The 15,067-nt window shown below is 41.8% G+C and overlaps 2 protein-coding genes across 3 annotated transcripts; one reads left to right on the top strand and one right to left on the bottom strand.

Annotated features, from left to right (window-relative positions):
* Positions 1-291: 291 nt before the first annotated feature.
* Positions 292-13,962, top strand: LOC115769563 (probable serine hydrolase). Of its 2 annotated transcripts, none has more exons than XM_030714416.1 (2): positions 292-547; positions 12,751-13,962. In XM_030714416.1, the coding sequence occupies exons 1-2, from the start codon at positions 506-508 to the stop codon at positions 13,765-13,767; spliced, it is 1,059 nt and encodes a 352-aa protein (XP_030570276.1). In that variant the 5' UTR covers positions 292-505; the 3' UTR covers positions 13,768-13,962. The 2 variants fall into 2 exon arrangements, with proteins under 2 accessions (XP_030570276.1, XP_030570275.1); XM_030714415.1 differs by lacking the exon at positions 292-547 and adding an exon at positions 11,257-11,480 and having other exon boundaries at positions 12,751-13,961.
* On the bottom strand, positions 4,637-4,984 carry LOC115769565. The gene has a single exon (XM_030714417.1). It carries the CDS (start codon positions 4,982-4,984, stop codon positions 4,637-4,639), a length of 348 nt encoding a protein of 115 aa, XP_030570277.1.
* Positions 13,963-15,067: the final 1,105 nt, after the last annotated feature.

Here is a 15,067-nt window from a genome sequence, read left to right as displayed (position 1 = left end):
ACGGATCATGAATATACGCCTGCAAGAAGAAGATCTGCAATAATAAGTCAATCAGAGCTAAGTTTAAGTTAAAGCTGCAAGGCGAGATTGTGCTGTAATGTTGTATATGTGCGTGTGTGTGTGTGTGTTAGCATAGAAATGTGAGAGAACAGATCACGAATGTAAGCTCGCAAAAAGAGAAGCGGGCAGTATAAATACGGCTGCTGTTCAGAGCTGGGCTTAGTCGAAGCTGCGCAGCGGGCCGGTGCGGATGCTGTAATATTGCGATTGTGCATGTGTGTTGACATAAAATTAAGTGAGTGCAAATCACAAATGTTAGCTCTCAGGAATAAGAGCAAGCAGTATAAATACGGCTGCCGTGTAACAGCTGGGCTTAGTCGAAGCTGTGAGGCGGGCCGCTGCAGATGCTGTAATCTCATGTGAGTGTGTGTGTGTATGTGTGTGTGTTTACTAGTATGAAAAGGCAGATCAAGCAGAAGAGCCAGCAGTATAAATTGAGGAGGGCATGAGTCTTAAGTTGGACTCGAGCTGTTCAGGGACTTACATGGTGAGTGCACAAATTTCACATATATACATACAAATATATATACATATATACTATTCATATTCAAAGTGTACTTATGTATATTATTTCTGCCTGTTAACTTTCTCATTCAGTAAGCAAAAACTGCCATATGCAGCTATTGCTGACAGCGCCTTAAGCAGAAAAACAGAGGAAATTACATGTAGGAGTAGACAGGGGCGGGCGCAGGGGCAAAGGCAAATTGCTATCATTTCGTAAATCATTCTCATGGTATTTAGATAGTTTTTTTTGCTGCATTTCAGCCCAATTTGTAAGCAATTCGCATTTTGCATTTTACATTTTCTGCGCGCTGTTTTGTTTATGGCAATTGCGCTGCTAATTATGCCATGCCCAATGACTGGGAAATGGTTTAATGGCAATTGGTTGAATTTTGCTGCCATTGTTGCGATTTGCCCATTTACCGTTGCATGGCAAATGCACACGCCTTGTCACAAGCCGCCCACTGCCTGCCTCTTGCCGCAGGCCGCATGCATGGCGCCAATTAAAGACTCAATAAAATTCAATTGAACGCGCGCACATTTCGCATTGCAATCGACCTATCGACTAATTGAGCCAGCCATAAAATGACAGCAACTGCAGTTTGGCAGGAACCGTGGCCGGGGCCGCCATCAGACTTGTCAGAGTTGCCAGATATCCCAGATTTGCCCATGAACAATAAATATTGCCCGTTTGTTCGCCAATTGCATGTTGCATGCACGTTAATTGTCCTTGGGAACATGGCAACTACCAGGCGAATTCGTTCAATCAACCCAAAATTATGGTTGAATTGCCATTGTGCCTTTTATCAATAGTTGAGCGGAAATGTTGAAGATGAAAGTAGTATATTTAAAACGAATTCTACGCTTTCGATTTCCAAAGTAACCTGGAAACATTTGTACATCTACTTAAAGCATTTATAAAGACATGATCTTAAAATGCCAATGTTGTTTTAGCATAAGTCTTGCACGTTTGTCTCAAATACGAACCATGTATTTCTATATATAAAACTGTTCGTCCTCACTGATTGACAGACTGACTGATTAATTGTGATTGATGCACAGCCCAAACTATAAGAGCTAGGAAGCTGAAATATTCTCTGTAGTTATCTTATATGATGGAGCTTCATGGAAAAGGCGAATCAATGGTTGCATTGAGAAAACTTTACTTCCCTTACAATTAAATGTTTAACTTCTTTTCTACATAGCATATTTATTTTATTGGTTTCGACAATAGCTTTACTCAATTCATAATTATTTTTAATTGATTCTAGAACTCTTTACTGTAATCTACCCCGATAGCCCTCTGCCCCGTTCGCCCACTGACGCGCAATCCATTTGCCAAGTTTGCTGTCTCTTAGAAAATAAATTGAAAACAGTTAAAGCATTTCCACCCAAACAGTTGGATATAAGTAAATGTAACGCCAACAGTTTTTGCGCGTTAAGGGGAACGACAAATGAAAATTTCGGAAAACTGTGGTAAAAACAACAATGCTCATTTTCAGTATCATTGCACAACAAAATGCCCGGCAATTAATACAAATGATGCTGATGAGTAGGATAATGCTGCAGCAGAAGAAGAAGAAGCAAAATAAGTAGAAGAAGAAGCAGCAGTTGAAGCAGAACTTTTGAAGCTGCAACTTGCCAGTTGAAAGCTGAAAGCCAACGCCGTGTGTCAGGAGAAAGGGACAGAGAGGCTTGGATGCAGTGGCAAGTCAAGCTAAAGCTAAAAGAAAACGGGCACAGCATCCCTCACGGTTGTGTGTGTGTGTTGGTGTGCTGGTGTTGTTCCTGGTGCTGACGAGCGGAATGAGGCGTGTGCGGCAGCTGCAATCTCAACTTCGCATGCATGAAAAATGCAGCTCATCTACTTAATGCGCGCGACGTGCCGTGCAGCGTTGTTAGGGTCGCGGGCGCGGGCGCGGGTCCATGCCCAGGATGAGTCGGAAAACCAGTTTACAAGCAAAATGAATGCTATGAGCACCCCAGCTCCATGCCCACTCCCAGCCCTCTCTGACTATCTGTTTGTTTGCTTGCTTGTGCGGATGTGCTGCTGAGCATGCTCTTTTGGCTGCCTTGGCAAATTGCCGTTGCGGGTGTGTGTGTGTGTGTGTCTGTGTGTGGGTATTAACGCTTTATAAATTGTTAATTATAATGAGTCCAAGCATAGAGTCCAACAAACAGGGCTGCTTAAGTCCAACAATGTCGACATGATTTACATGAGAGCTTAGCATTTTATGCTGATGCGAATGCATTCAGCTAAATCCTTGGGCGAAGGAGTTGCGTTCTATTATGAAGAAGGTTACGCTATATTTGCCATCATATCTGTAGCTATATTTATATCTGCAGCAATTGCTGCCAGACCAGGTTGGTTGGTGCTCATCATGGCGACAGGATGTCGTTGGCGCTGCTTCCGCTCGCTTTTATCGCTATCGCTGCTGGCGCTAATCCGACTGACATTTTCGTTTTACACATGAGCAACGGCACACAACGAACAACTGTCATTGATAAAAATGAAGCACGCGCACGTTCAAATCCACAAACACACACACACACACGCTCACCCTCGATAAATACAGGCTGCTGCCACGCAGCGTGTCAGACGTGGCGTATGTGTAATGTGGCCCCTCAGTCCTGCACAACAATGCATAATTAGAATTACAACAATAATAATCATGATTATAATGACAGCTTGCCAACAGACACAAGCGCAGACAACAACATTGTCTACGTGTGTGTGAGTGTGTATGTGTGTGTGCACAATTTATATGCAGCTCAAGCAAAATGTTGCTCACAACTAAAAATTTCTGTTCATTTATAATGCAAGGCAAAATGCTGCAGAATTTGCACAATGTCTTTAAGTGCATACACGCACAGGCACACACACAGACACAACAGACACAACACTCTGCCACGTGCTTAAGACGATGATGATGATAGATTTGCTAACAATTGCCAGACTCAGCGCTGAGCGCACTCAGCTTCATGTGCGCTGCCATCTCCTGCCTGTGCCAATGGAACAATAGAAACTGGCAAAATGGCAACCACTCTCTAAGATGACAGGATGATGCTCTTTAGTTGAGGGCCTTTCATCTATTGAAGGTGCCCAAAGCAATCAATTTGTATACCCCAATCAAAATATGTGGTAATTATGATTATAATAAATCAAATTAGGTGCTACTCAATCTATGAACACGGATGAAAAGCTTAAATGATTAGCCTTAGTTAATATGAGCGCAGAGAATAGTTAACTTAAACATACTATTCAAATTCTACGATATTATTTAACCAGTTTGGATTATTACAATATGAACTAATAAGTCGAGATGATATACTTGGATATACTAATCATATTATACGATGTACGTTTCAGCTTTGGATAGGCTCGGATTATAATAAGAATACCTTAAAGGCTGCTGGTAAATTGCCGTGTGACTGACGCATTCAATATCTGTTCATTTGCTGTTAAGCCTTAGCTCATGTGACACAAACAGCTTACGAAAATCAAAATGCCTTCCATGCTGTTTGTCGAGAGTTTTAAAAAATTACGCCAACATATTGCCTGACATTGTTGTTGCCCCCGTTTAACTGTGTGCTTGTGTGCGTGTGTGTCACTTTGGCCACTTTGTGATAAATTTGTTGCCATTAAATGGCTGCAGAAACACCCACGCGATCAGCTGACAGTCGCCGCAAGCGTAGATAATTTTTCAAGCAGCAGCCGGCGGCGACTGCGTCGGCAGCAATCCTTGCCACAGCTTGGCAATTGTGAGGCTGTAAATGTTGCAGATCATTTTCGAGTGTGGCATATAGAAAATGAATGACAATATTTAAAAATTCCAGAGGCAGAGATTTAACTTTTATAAGTTTTATTAATGGCCAAATATGCGCTTCGATACGAAATTCTGCTGAATGTTTACAATCATTTTAAAACATTTTTGCAAGAAGACATTGGAAAATTGTTGTTAATACTATTATTATTGTTATTATTATTATTATTGTTGTTTTTGTGGTTGTTGTTGTTGTTGGCACATTTTGTTGGCTCCTTGAGCTGCTGCTGCTGGTCGCTGAATGCTGCTGTCTAATTGGGATTCAGCTTGAGTTCAGCGCTGGCCGCATTGAGGCGCGATTTGGTTGGCAAATTGCGCTCCTTCTTCTCCACGAAGATCTGATAATGGCCCTCGCCATAGCCAAAGCCGTGCATGGTCTTGCGCATGGCATCCGGTATGAGCTTGAAGCCTCCACGGCGCTCCACAAGCGGCGAGTCCGGGCAATCCCTCTGGCCCGGCTCGCAGTTGCAGTCGGGCTTCTGGCATGCTTTGTTCTCAATAATGCAGAACAACTGCAGGCACTTGCGCATGATATAAATCAATAGAAATATTATCAAATTGCTGGCAAATAGATGCTTGCGCGGCGCCAGAAATAACATCCTGGCCGATTATACACTGGGCACTGACTATCACAGTACGTGTGCAAAACTTTTACTTTTTCGCTAGACGTTGGCAGACAGAGGACCAAACAACGACTGAGTGAAGGATGCAGCCGGCGCTTGGCTATTTATAGGGGCCCCTACTCCCTGTTACCTAGCGCCTAGCACCTAGGTAATTTAGGGTGGACCAACAGGTCAGCCAGCATATGCAGCTAGGTACAGTTGGGCGCTAGTCCTTCAGATTAGGTAATCAGCCTGCCTGTCAGCCTGTCAGCCAGACGGCTCGAGCGTCTGGCCTGATGTGTTTATGAGTTTGTGGAAAATATTAACTCAAAAAAAATTGCTTTATCGCAGCAGCAGCGGTGCTTCTCGTGAAGTCTCAGATACAGTTGGCAAACACAAAGCGATACACACACACACACACACAATCACACACTCATATGACGGAAAAGTGAATTTCCCGTTTCGTCTTGGTGCCTGAGAAAAATAAGAAAAAAATTGCATAAATTCACAAATTGAATATAAATAAATTTCCTGCAGCCGAAACGCACAAAAAAGAGAACGAAATCAATATCTACGAGCACTCGATGCTGTGCATATGGCACGTGCCACGCCCACCACCTACTACATAAAAGAACGCCCAATCTTCAGACAATTCAATTTGAATTTGAGTCTTGACTGCAAGGAAAAAAACATGCCATAAGAATGAAAGGAAAGTGTGCTTCAGTCCTAAAGGCAGGACAAGCTACTAATCAATGACGCGACCGCTCATTAGGACGCCAACAAATTGAACTACCTTTTTGCACCTGTTTGAAAATGTTAGCCATCTACCGGTAGCTACGTCTTCCTCTCCCACTCACTGTCTCCCCGTCTGTCTAGACCAGCAAAAAGTTGCTGCAACTTTAAGGAAGACCTCCGCTTGAACACACTCGTTAGTTGCATCTGCTTTCGCCTGCTTTATTTTATTCCTCAATGATTATATATATATATATATATATATATATATATTTTATTTTATCTTTTTTTGCAATTGCCAGCTTTTTTGACCGCTGCAGCCCCAACAATTTGACTTCATTTGTTGACTTAATCATTTGATTGCGTTTTTCTGCATGCGCTGATTGAATTTCTGCGCCAGTTCGTGTTCAGCCTGGGGAAATCAAGCTAATTAGTTTAATTGATAGTTTTGGCTTGGCTAGCAGGATATTTCTTTTTTAAAAAAAAAAAAGATGAGTGCTGCAGCAAGAGAAAGTTTTGCGTCAGGATGTGTGGCCAGTTGTTGGCGGCTTATACACACACATGTGTTTGCTCGTGTGTGTTTGTGTGTGTGTGTGTAGTTTACTGTGTGTCAATGTGGGTTAAGGCCATTTGGAAAACTATTAGAAATTAAATCTAGCTTAAGGACCATTGGATTCACTTAAGTATCATGATTTGATTATATATTTCTAGTTAAAAATGAGAGGAAAATAATGTTATATCTAGAGACTTTTCATTTAAAGTTGGCATCAAGAATATCGAATTAAAAATTCCTATCTCGTAGACGCGCAAAGAGATTATACTTTTGAGCTCCATTAAAAAGGAACCCCAACTCAAATGTTAACTGCCCGTTTTATAGGTGCGCATAAAGTATATTTCAATCATCAATTATTTTATTATGATTTTACGGTTTTTGCTTGATTCCCGTTTAACTGTTTTTCAAAGTGGTTTACCACGTAGTCGGCAGCCAAGAGAGATACAATTGAATACTTGTGAGAATATAGATATCCCTTATGCGGGCTGAGTTAACATTTATGTGCCGCATGTGCCGGCATTTAAGATGAGTTTTTGATGAAAGCAAATATATTGGTTTCAATGGCGGCATATAAATCGTGGCATGCCACACGGCGCACGTGCCAAGCCGTGGGTCTGGAGGAGACCTCACGTCGTGCACTTTTGGCAGCTTTCATAAATATTTATGATATGGAGGCGCTCCGTTCCGCAGCTGTCCCTTGTTATAACACAGATATACATATACATATATATTTGTATTTGAAACGCAACAACAAAAGAAAGGTGCGTCACCTTAACCCGCCAGCGGCCTTGCTTTCGGGCCAATGCCAGGCTACTCAGACCCATAAATTATGCATTAAAAAGTTCAACGTTCAACTTGATTTTGATTGTGTTTTCTAGCGAAGTAATTGTGGCAGCAGCGCGTGCCGCAGTAAATCTGCAACGCCCCCACCCCCCCCTCCATGTTGCTACCTGTCGCCAAAGTTGGCTGCCTCAACAGCCACAGCCAGAGCAACAGTAACAGCAAGAGCAGCAGCAAGGCAGCTCAGCTATTTTTAAGGACATTATCCTGCAGTCACGCCGGCAAAACAAGCGGCAGTCGGATAGATAGAGGGCAAAATAAAATTTACTTTTAACGCGATTTGCATTTATTTCGCTTGGCGTAATCTTTGCCAGCCCCCGCTCTAGACTTGGCTGGCAACAAATTGTGCCTTTAATTCTATTGAAATTGCCGTTTCACTCGGCTGGCCAAATGTGCAGCCAGCTTTGGGGCCGAGCCATAATGCGTCCAAAACTGTCCGCTTACTTAGCAAACTGGTTGGTCGAGACCATTAGGCAAAGGTAACTGGAGCACATTGCGGATGGGCCTTTTGCAACAGCATCTGCATCCATCAGACCAAACAATTTCCGTCAAATTTCCATGCGCTGACAAAAGCTTTTCACTTGAGTGCCAGACAAAAGCCAGGTGCAGGACTAAAGGCACGGCTGCCACGGCAGGCTGGTTGAGAAATGTTAGCATAACGACAGCAAAAATTAAATCAATGCCAAGTCGAAGCTAAAATACGCTTTCCAAGTTTTTACAAAAGAGTTCTGGAGTTCATAAAAATGCTCTAGCCGCAAATGTGAAAGTAAAACGTCTTTACAATACAGATCAGAAGCTCTCTGTTTCTGAAAACAGATACCTATACACAAAATATATATAATAAAGTCTGAAAGTCTTTACACTAAAATTTTCTTGGCTTAAACTCTGTTCAGTCTCTGCTTGGAGCATTTTATACCACATGCCAAAGCTGGAATACTACAATTTCTGTCAGGGCTGTTAATGCTCAAAGCCAGTTAGGTGACTGTCATTGGTGTCGCGCCTGCCAGGCTCTTAACAGACATATTCAAAGTCATTACTTTGCATTTTACACCTGACAACAGGCTGGTAAAAAGCTGTGGCAGTAACAAAGGGGGCGCTGCTAACCAGAGCACGTCTTGTGGCTCTTGGCATAGATCCAGGCATATACATATATATTTTTATACCAAAGCCGCGCAAATGAAACTGAAGCGCGACAATGGCAACAATATGACTGAGGCAATTGTTATCGCAGCTGGGGGCTGGAAGTCATGACAGCCTGGACAGCTTTGGAACTGAGCCATTGCATTCGCAGTCGCCGCCGCAGTCGCAGCCGCAGCCACTTCACCCACTGGCGGTCATTAGCCAACTGTGCTGTGGCTGCAGCTGTGTTGGCTGGGCTGGCCAACTGCTGGTTCAATACTGTCGTCCTGCTGCTGTTCGGGGCTGTCATTCAAATGTCATTAGGACGAGGCTTCGGTCAAGCGTGGGCAGCAGCAGCAGCAGCAGGTGAGGAGCAAGCAGCATTCAGCATTCAGCATACAGCATGCGGCATGCGACGCAAGCCCGTTGCATGCTCGTAATTTCATTTCGAAAAACGAGCGCAAATTGCAGGATTGGCGTTCACAGGATGTGTACTTGCCTTCTCCTTCGCCAGCTGCATTTGATTAAATGCTGCCACGGCCTGCTTCTCTTGGGCCAACTTGCAGCGGCCACTTGTGCGAATCTGGGGCATTTTTTAATTGCATTGAAATTAAAACGTTTTGCATACTTCTCAGCTCCAGATTTATGATTGCAATTTGTTATTTATCACACATCCAACCGCCTCCGCCCAAAGCAATTTTCAATTTTCAATAGCAACAAGAAAGAATGGCCATGTCCGGCACGCCGAAGAATAAATACACTATGCGAGCAGATTTATAAGGCTGCTAAAATATTGTTTACAAAAACTAACCTTTAACATTCTTCCCATAAAGCTATATGATTTGGTAGTGCAGCATTTGAGAGCAGCATGGTGAGACTAAGAATCGCTTATTTGGTCACAATATCTTGGAAAAGAAAAAAAAATCCTTACAATAGCTTTATATCTGACCGATACTCTCTATTACAGCTATATGATGCAGTTTAAGAATATATACAGATATATAATATGTGTTCGAAGAAGTCTCCTTCTATATGTTACATGCTCCACGACTAAACTATAATACCCGCTATGAGGGTATAAAGAGTTTTATGCTATACGCTAGCTGCACTTTATTTTTTTTTTGTTGGTATCAAAAATCTAACCGCAACTGTTCAGTTTGGTTCTGTTTTTGTATGGGGGATTTTTTTTTGCACCGAGACTAGACAAACAAATTTATAGTGTTGTCGACATCGGGATTCGATGCTAATGGATTTTTGAATATGTTTATACAAGTGCCCCGCTGCGCTGATCTCCGTCAAAGAGCTTTATAAATATTTATTGATATCTATCTTTTTTTCGTATTGCCGTTTGATGCCGTGGCACAAAAACAGCCAACTGCAATTACAGTCAGTGGAAAACGCAATTGAATTCAATTATATTTATTGAAATGCCTTTGGTTTTTTCCAAATACAATACAATAATGTTGAATTTTCGCTTTTTTCATTCTTCCGTTTGGCCAGCAATGGAGTATTGTGCATGGGAAATACCGCTAACGAAATATTAAGTTGTGTGAATTGAATTCATTTCAAGATATTATCTGGTACATGAATTATTTTGTGGCCATTTAGCAGCTAAAAAGCAGCTAGAATAAATATACGAAAACAAATTGAATTAATTTTTTGCTGGTGACTTTGCAAATGTGCATCGTGATATTTGATTGACTTTGTAATATTATCGATTTCTTTTTTTTCGACATTTTACGATGTGTGCAAACAAACGCTTTTACCCTTGCGAAATTATGAGTTAAGGGGTCTCCTTTTCCGACCACATATAGAATATATATATTTGATCAGTATCAAAACCCGAGTTGATATAGTCGAACATGTTTGCCTCTTTCTTAGCTCCGTCTATCTGTAGCAGGCAGTACATATGTATGTTGGAGCCGGCAGCATCGAAACATAGGCAGGATTGGTCGAAAATTGAATTCTTGTAGACGTCCCTTCCCATCAGAAGCTGAAATAGAAAAGTTAATGTGCCCACAAAGTACACGCTTTTGTGCTTGCTTGGCAAAAAGCTTATTTTTTTGCCTGAAACAAGTGACTCATTAACTTGGGCACATACGATTGATCGAGTGAGCATTCATTTATTTGAGCTTTTTGTTATGTGAAATATGAGCTTTTTTTGCAATGCAACTTTGTTGTTGTTGTTTGACAGACTGATTACACTATCAAAAATTGCGCATTTTTCGCCAAGTTTTAAAATGTTGAGTATGTAAAGTATATTGCCTTTACGTTTTCCCATAAGAAAGAACACATCTCACATATTTAACATTGACAAGAAAATCTTGCTATTCGCCCCGAAGAACTCGTGTTTTTGCGATGATTTATCGAATTTCTTATTTTATGAGAGTTGTGCTTGTCTTTGCGTAATAAGCTGAAGAGCAGCATAAGCTCGATCAAATGACCACTGCTCGCATCCTCTCTGAACAGTGTTGGCAGAATTTCACTTGTCTTAATTAATTAGAAAATTAGCTAGAAATGGCTAAAAAAAAGTATGAATTTTTCATAATTAAATTAAAATATATAGTTTTTTAAACAATTTTATTTTCATTTTATATTACTAGCAGCAATAATATGCGTCTATATCCATGTCGACATCAACAAAATCTATGTGTTTTAGTATTTTAAAATCGGGGAATGAATTTCTAAAGTTGAACAAAAGGGTAGACACATTAATATTCTTTGACCTTTAAAGTAGACCGATTACTAGATAATATTATATCGAGAAGGGAAAATTTCAGCTATAAAAAAGCTACAATGGCAGATCTGTCTTTGAATCGCTCTCTCGCTCCCTCTCTCTTTCACTCTTACGCTCTCTTTGTTGGTTTATCAATCGTTTCAGGTGGTTTTTTCATGCAGCTGTCAATTAGCTTAAGCTAATGGGCCTGATTAAAGGTCAGTCTGTTGCTCGCGCTCGCTCTCCGCTCACATTTTCGTAAGATTTAATCGACGCGACAAACAAATTCGTTTTAGTATAGTTTACGCGCTGCTCGCGTTCATTGCTCCGCTAGTCACGCATTTAGAACGATAACTAACTGTTGCTATATTAGAACATATATGTAAATTCCCATTAAATACATATACGTATGTATTATATATACAACTGTGACGTGGATTATATTATACTGAGCGACGGCTGAGTGGGACACCAAAATGACAGCAACGCCAACGGACATCAAGGAAATTGAACAAAATGAACAACACGAACGGGTAATTAATAAACCGATTGCAGCTCATAAACATTTATTAAATGTTGAACAACAATCAGTAAACAAATACGGACAACGTGCTCTTATCAGATCAGATAAAAATCACGTAGCATGTCTAGAGTCTATATTTGTTACCTTTGAACCAGTTCACTTGCAGTTGAACCTCTCAGCTTATCGCAACGGTAACGGTAACATGTAATGTCTGCTGATAAGATTTAAAGCCTCGCGAATAAAAGTCAATAAAAATAAAAATAAATAAATTATAAATGAGGTAGCTAGACGATGTCTCAAGTAGAGCATGCCGATTCGAGTCAGATAAGTGGAGTTGCGGGCAACTTGAAACTTGAAACGCCTTTGCTGTTATTAAGCTCATTAGAAGTTCATCAAAATGTGTTGGGTTGTGCGGAGGGGATGAAACTTTTGCAGACTTTGTGTCACACTTGAAAGCATTTTGCGCTAATTTTCAAGTTGAACGAGCGAACTCTTAGACAAAAGCAACAACAATAACAACAACAACAACGACAATTCGAAAAGTGTCGTGAAAAGTTTGGTCTCTTTTTTTTTGTGGCGCAAAACTACGAAAATCCATTTGTCGACATTTAAAGTTTGCATGCGCTGCAGTCAATTGCAGAACGGGCATCGATTCCCCTCCAATATCCAGACACTGCCAGGCCCCTACCGATAAAAAAAAAATGTACAGATGATAAATTGTCGGGTGGCTTCAAGCTGAATGCTGCCCATCAATCTGCACCTGCGCGGCTCAGTTGTCAATTGTGAGAACTTTTTCACGTGTAAACCGAACGATTGATCAAATCAAATCGAGCTTATCGACATACGCCGCAGACAAAATACACTTATATTTATTAATTTTTTGGACTGGATTGGAGAACTGATAAAAACCATGATAGTTTCTATATTTGCCCAGAAAATAAACTAACTAAACTAAAATTTAAAGATAATTTATAATCTGGCTTCTTCTCAAGATTATTCCTCATATATTCGCTATAGCAATTGTGCTATGATTTCTTTGCATTATGCAAAATCAATTTCCAGCCAATTTTTGCTTTAATACATCTCCATATATATTAACTTAACCCGTCGAGGCATATTTAAGGAATGAGCTGCCAATCTGCCATCGTTTGTTTTCCTGTGAACCCTTTTCGCTTGTTCGAACACCCTCGGGTTATTCCATGCTATAGAAAGTTTGGCCTGTCAATTAGCTGTGTGTTGGCAACGACTTACCCGACTCTCCGTTTTCTCTACCTTTGCAGCCCATGGATGTGCGCATCAATATGCCCTGGGGCTATGTGGTAGGCCGCTGGTATGGCAATCGCCAGGTACGTCCCATACTCGCCCTGCACGGCTGGCTGGACAATTTGGGCACTTGGAATGAGCTGCTGCCGCTACTGCCCAAGCACCTGGGCGTGCTGTGCATTGATCTGCCTGGGCATGGCTTTTCGTCCAAGCTGCCGGAGGGGATTGCCTATCATTTTGTGGACTACCTGTGCGTGATACTGCGCATTATGGAGGAGTATGGCTGGCAGAAGGTGTCGCTAATGGCCCATTCCATGAGCGCCATGCTGTGCTTCATCTTTGCCTCGCTCTATCCGCATCGCCTCGACATGCTGATCAGCATTGACATTGTCAGGACGCGTTACCGCAAGCCACCCTCGCAAATCGAATACCTGCGCAGCAATATAGAGCGTTACATGGTCGAGGATGAGCGTTTCGCCAATGCGAAGCGCGAGGAGCCGCCATCCTATACGTGGCAAGAACTGGAGCATGTCCTGCACAAGGGCTCAGATGGCTCGGTGACGCTGGAGAACTGCCATCATATATTGGACCGCAATGTGGCCAAGTCAACCAAATACCCGGACAAGTACTATTTCTCGCGGGACGGACGCTGCAAGTATTACTTTGAGTTCCACACAAGTCCGCCCTTTGCCGCGGAACTGGCCCGGACCATACGCAATGTGCCCTATTGTGTGATCAAGGGCTCCGAGTCAAACTTTATAGATGGCGAAAGTCAGGAGGTTATTGACATACTGCGCTCCAATAATCCACACTTTGAACTGCACGAGGTGCAGGGCACACACCATGTGCATCTGAACAATGCAAAGGGCGTCGCCGAAATAATCAACCCATTTATATTGCATCACAGGCCACCGCATCTGGAGACCTGGACGGTGGATGAGCAGGAAGAATTGCCAGAGGTTGTGCAGAAGTTCGCCTTAGCCGTGGACGAGGCCGAGAATGTGAAGCGGAGAAAGAGAAAAAGCAACCTATAGCTGCTGCACTCATCTCTGAGCAGTTAGTCAGCAGCGAGAGGCGCAACAAAAACACTTACAGGCTTTAAAAAATTAGTTTTACTATAAACCAGAATTTAGATAGAATTTTAAATAAATCAAATTGTAGTTAAGCAGAGACAGAAAATCGTAATTTAAACTATTTTCTTGTTGCGCAGCACCTACGACTGGAGAAAATTAATTTATTTGTATTATAAAAAAAACGTGTATTTATTGTCCTGCAGATTGGCAAAAACTCGGGAATTTTAAGCTTAATTACTTTTAAATTGCTTTCACTTTGGGGGCTGTCGAGTCCCTAGCTATATCGAATATAAATTCGTAGCGAGCATTTTATTTCTACTAAATTAGCACATGCACCTTTTTTCGATCAATCAACTTTGGGCTGGCATTTAATTTCGCTTTAATCTTTGGGTCGCAGTTCATTGGCCACTTCATTAGTGATAAGGGAGCAAAGGATGTGCGGCACCCACTTAAAAACAATGGCGTTGCAGAAAACAAAAGGGCCACAGCATCAGAGCGGCAGAGTGGTAGTGTGAGTATGTGTGTGTGTGGGTGTCGATGTGCGAGCATTTTCAATGTGCGCCCCGAGGTATGCTACACTAAACAGCAAGGGCACAAAAATACCGAACATCAAAATCGAAGCGGATGGATTCAATGGGTAAACCCCCACGCCTCCCAGCAGGCCCATCGTATTCAGGCGCCTTGAAAAATAAACAAATTTAACGTTTTTATTGCCATAGCACGTTGCGGCCGGGTTTTCTACGTAAATTAAATTAGGTAGGAGCCGGAAAAATTGCCCTCGCAGCGGCAGCAAGGGACAGAGCTAGACCGAGAGAGAGAGAGATAGAGAGGAAGACGGCGACAGTATCAGCGGCAGAGGCTGCAATGCGATTACGTTTTTCCGACGCAACGAAATTGATAGCGGATATAAATGTTTAATGTTTTGGCAATAAAATTGTGGCAAAAGGCTGGCAAACCACTGAAAACGCGTAGGTGGTTGGGCGTGGCAGTAGCTTCTGGACGCACTGATATATACCATCTTTATGATAAATTCAGTTGCGGTTAACGCTCAATTTAATTTGTTAAAAATCAATAAAAATCATTTATGCCCTGCACTCAAGACTCTGGTCGTTAGTCACAGATGGCCAAGATATAATTATTAAGAACGAGCCACTGGCAAGAGAGATTACCTGTACATAAGCAGCCATCAAAATATTTGCATAAATTGTTAGAAAAAACCTGGGTAATTGCTTAAGATAAAAGCAAGAGCTTAAGTATTCGA

Source organism: Drosophila novamexicana, unplaced genomic scaffold, assembly GCF_003285875.2.
Source record: "Drosophila novamexicana strain 15010-1031.04,08,12 unplaced genomic scaffold, DnovRS2.1 tig00004554-arrow-pilon, whole genome shotgun sequence".
NCBI classification, from domain to species: domain Eukaryota; kingdom Metazoa; phylum Arthropoda; class Insecta; order Diptera; family Drosophilidae; genus Drosophila; species Drosophila novamexicana.
This window is presented reverse-complemented; position numbering and strand designations above follow the sequence as displayed.

Bases quoted from the DNA above. Each gene is read 5' to 3' on its own strand.
- LOC115769565 (XM_030714417.1), bottom strand. From the start codon at position 4,984: ATGTTATTTCTGGCGCCGCGCAAGCATCTATTTGCCAGCAATTTGATA.
- LOC115769563 (XM_030714415.1), top strand. From the start codon at position 11,424: ATGACAGCAACGCCAACGGACATCAAGGAAATTGAACAAAATGAACAA. The intron at 11,481-12,750 runs GTAATTAATAAA...CTACCTTTGCAG, and splicing joins AAAATGAACAACACGAACGG to CCCATGGATGTGCGCATCAA.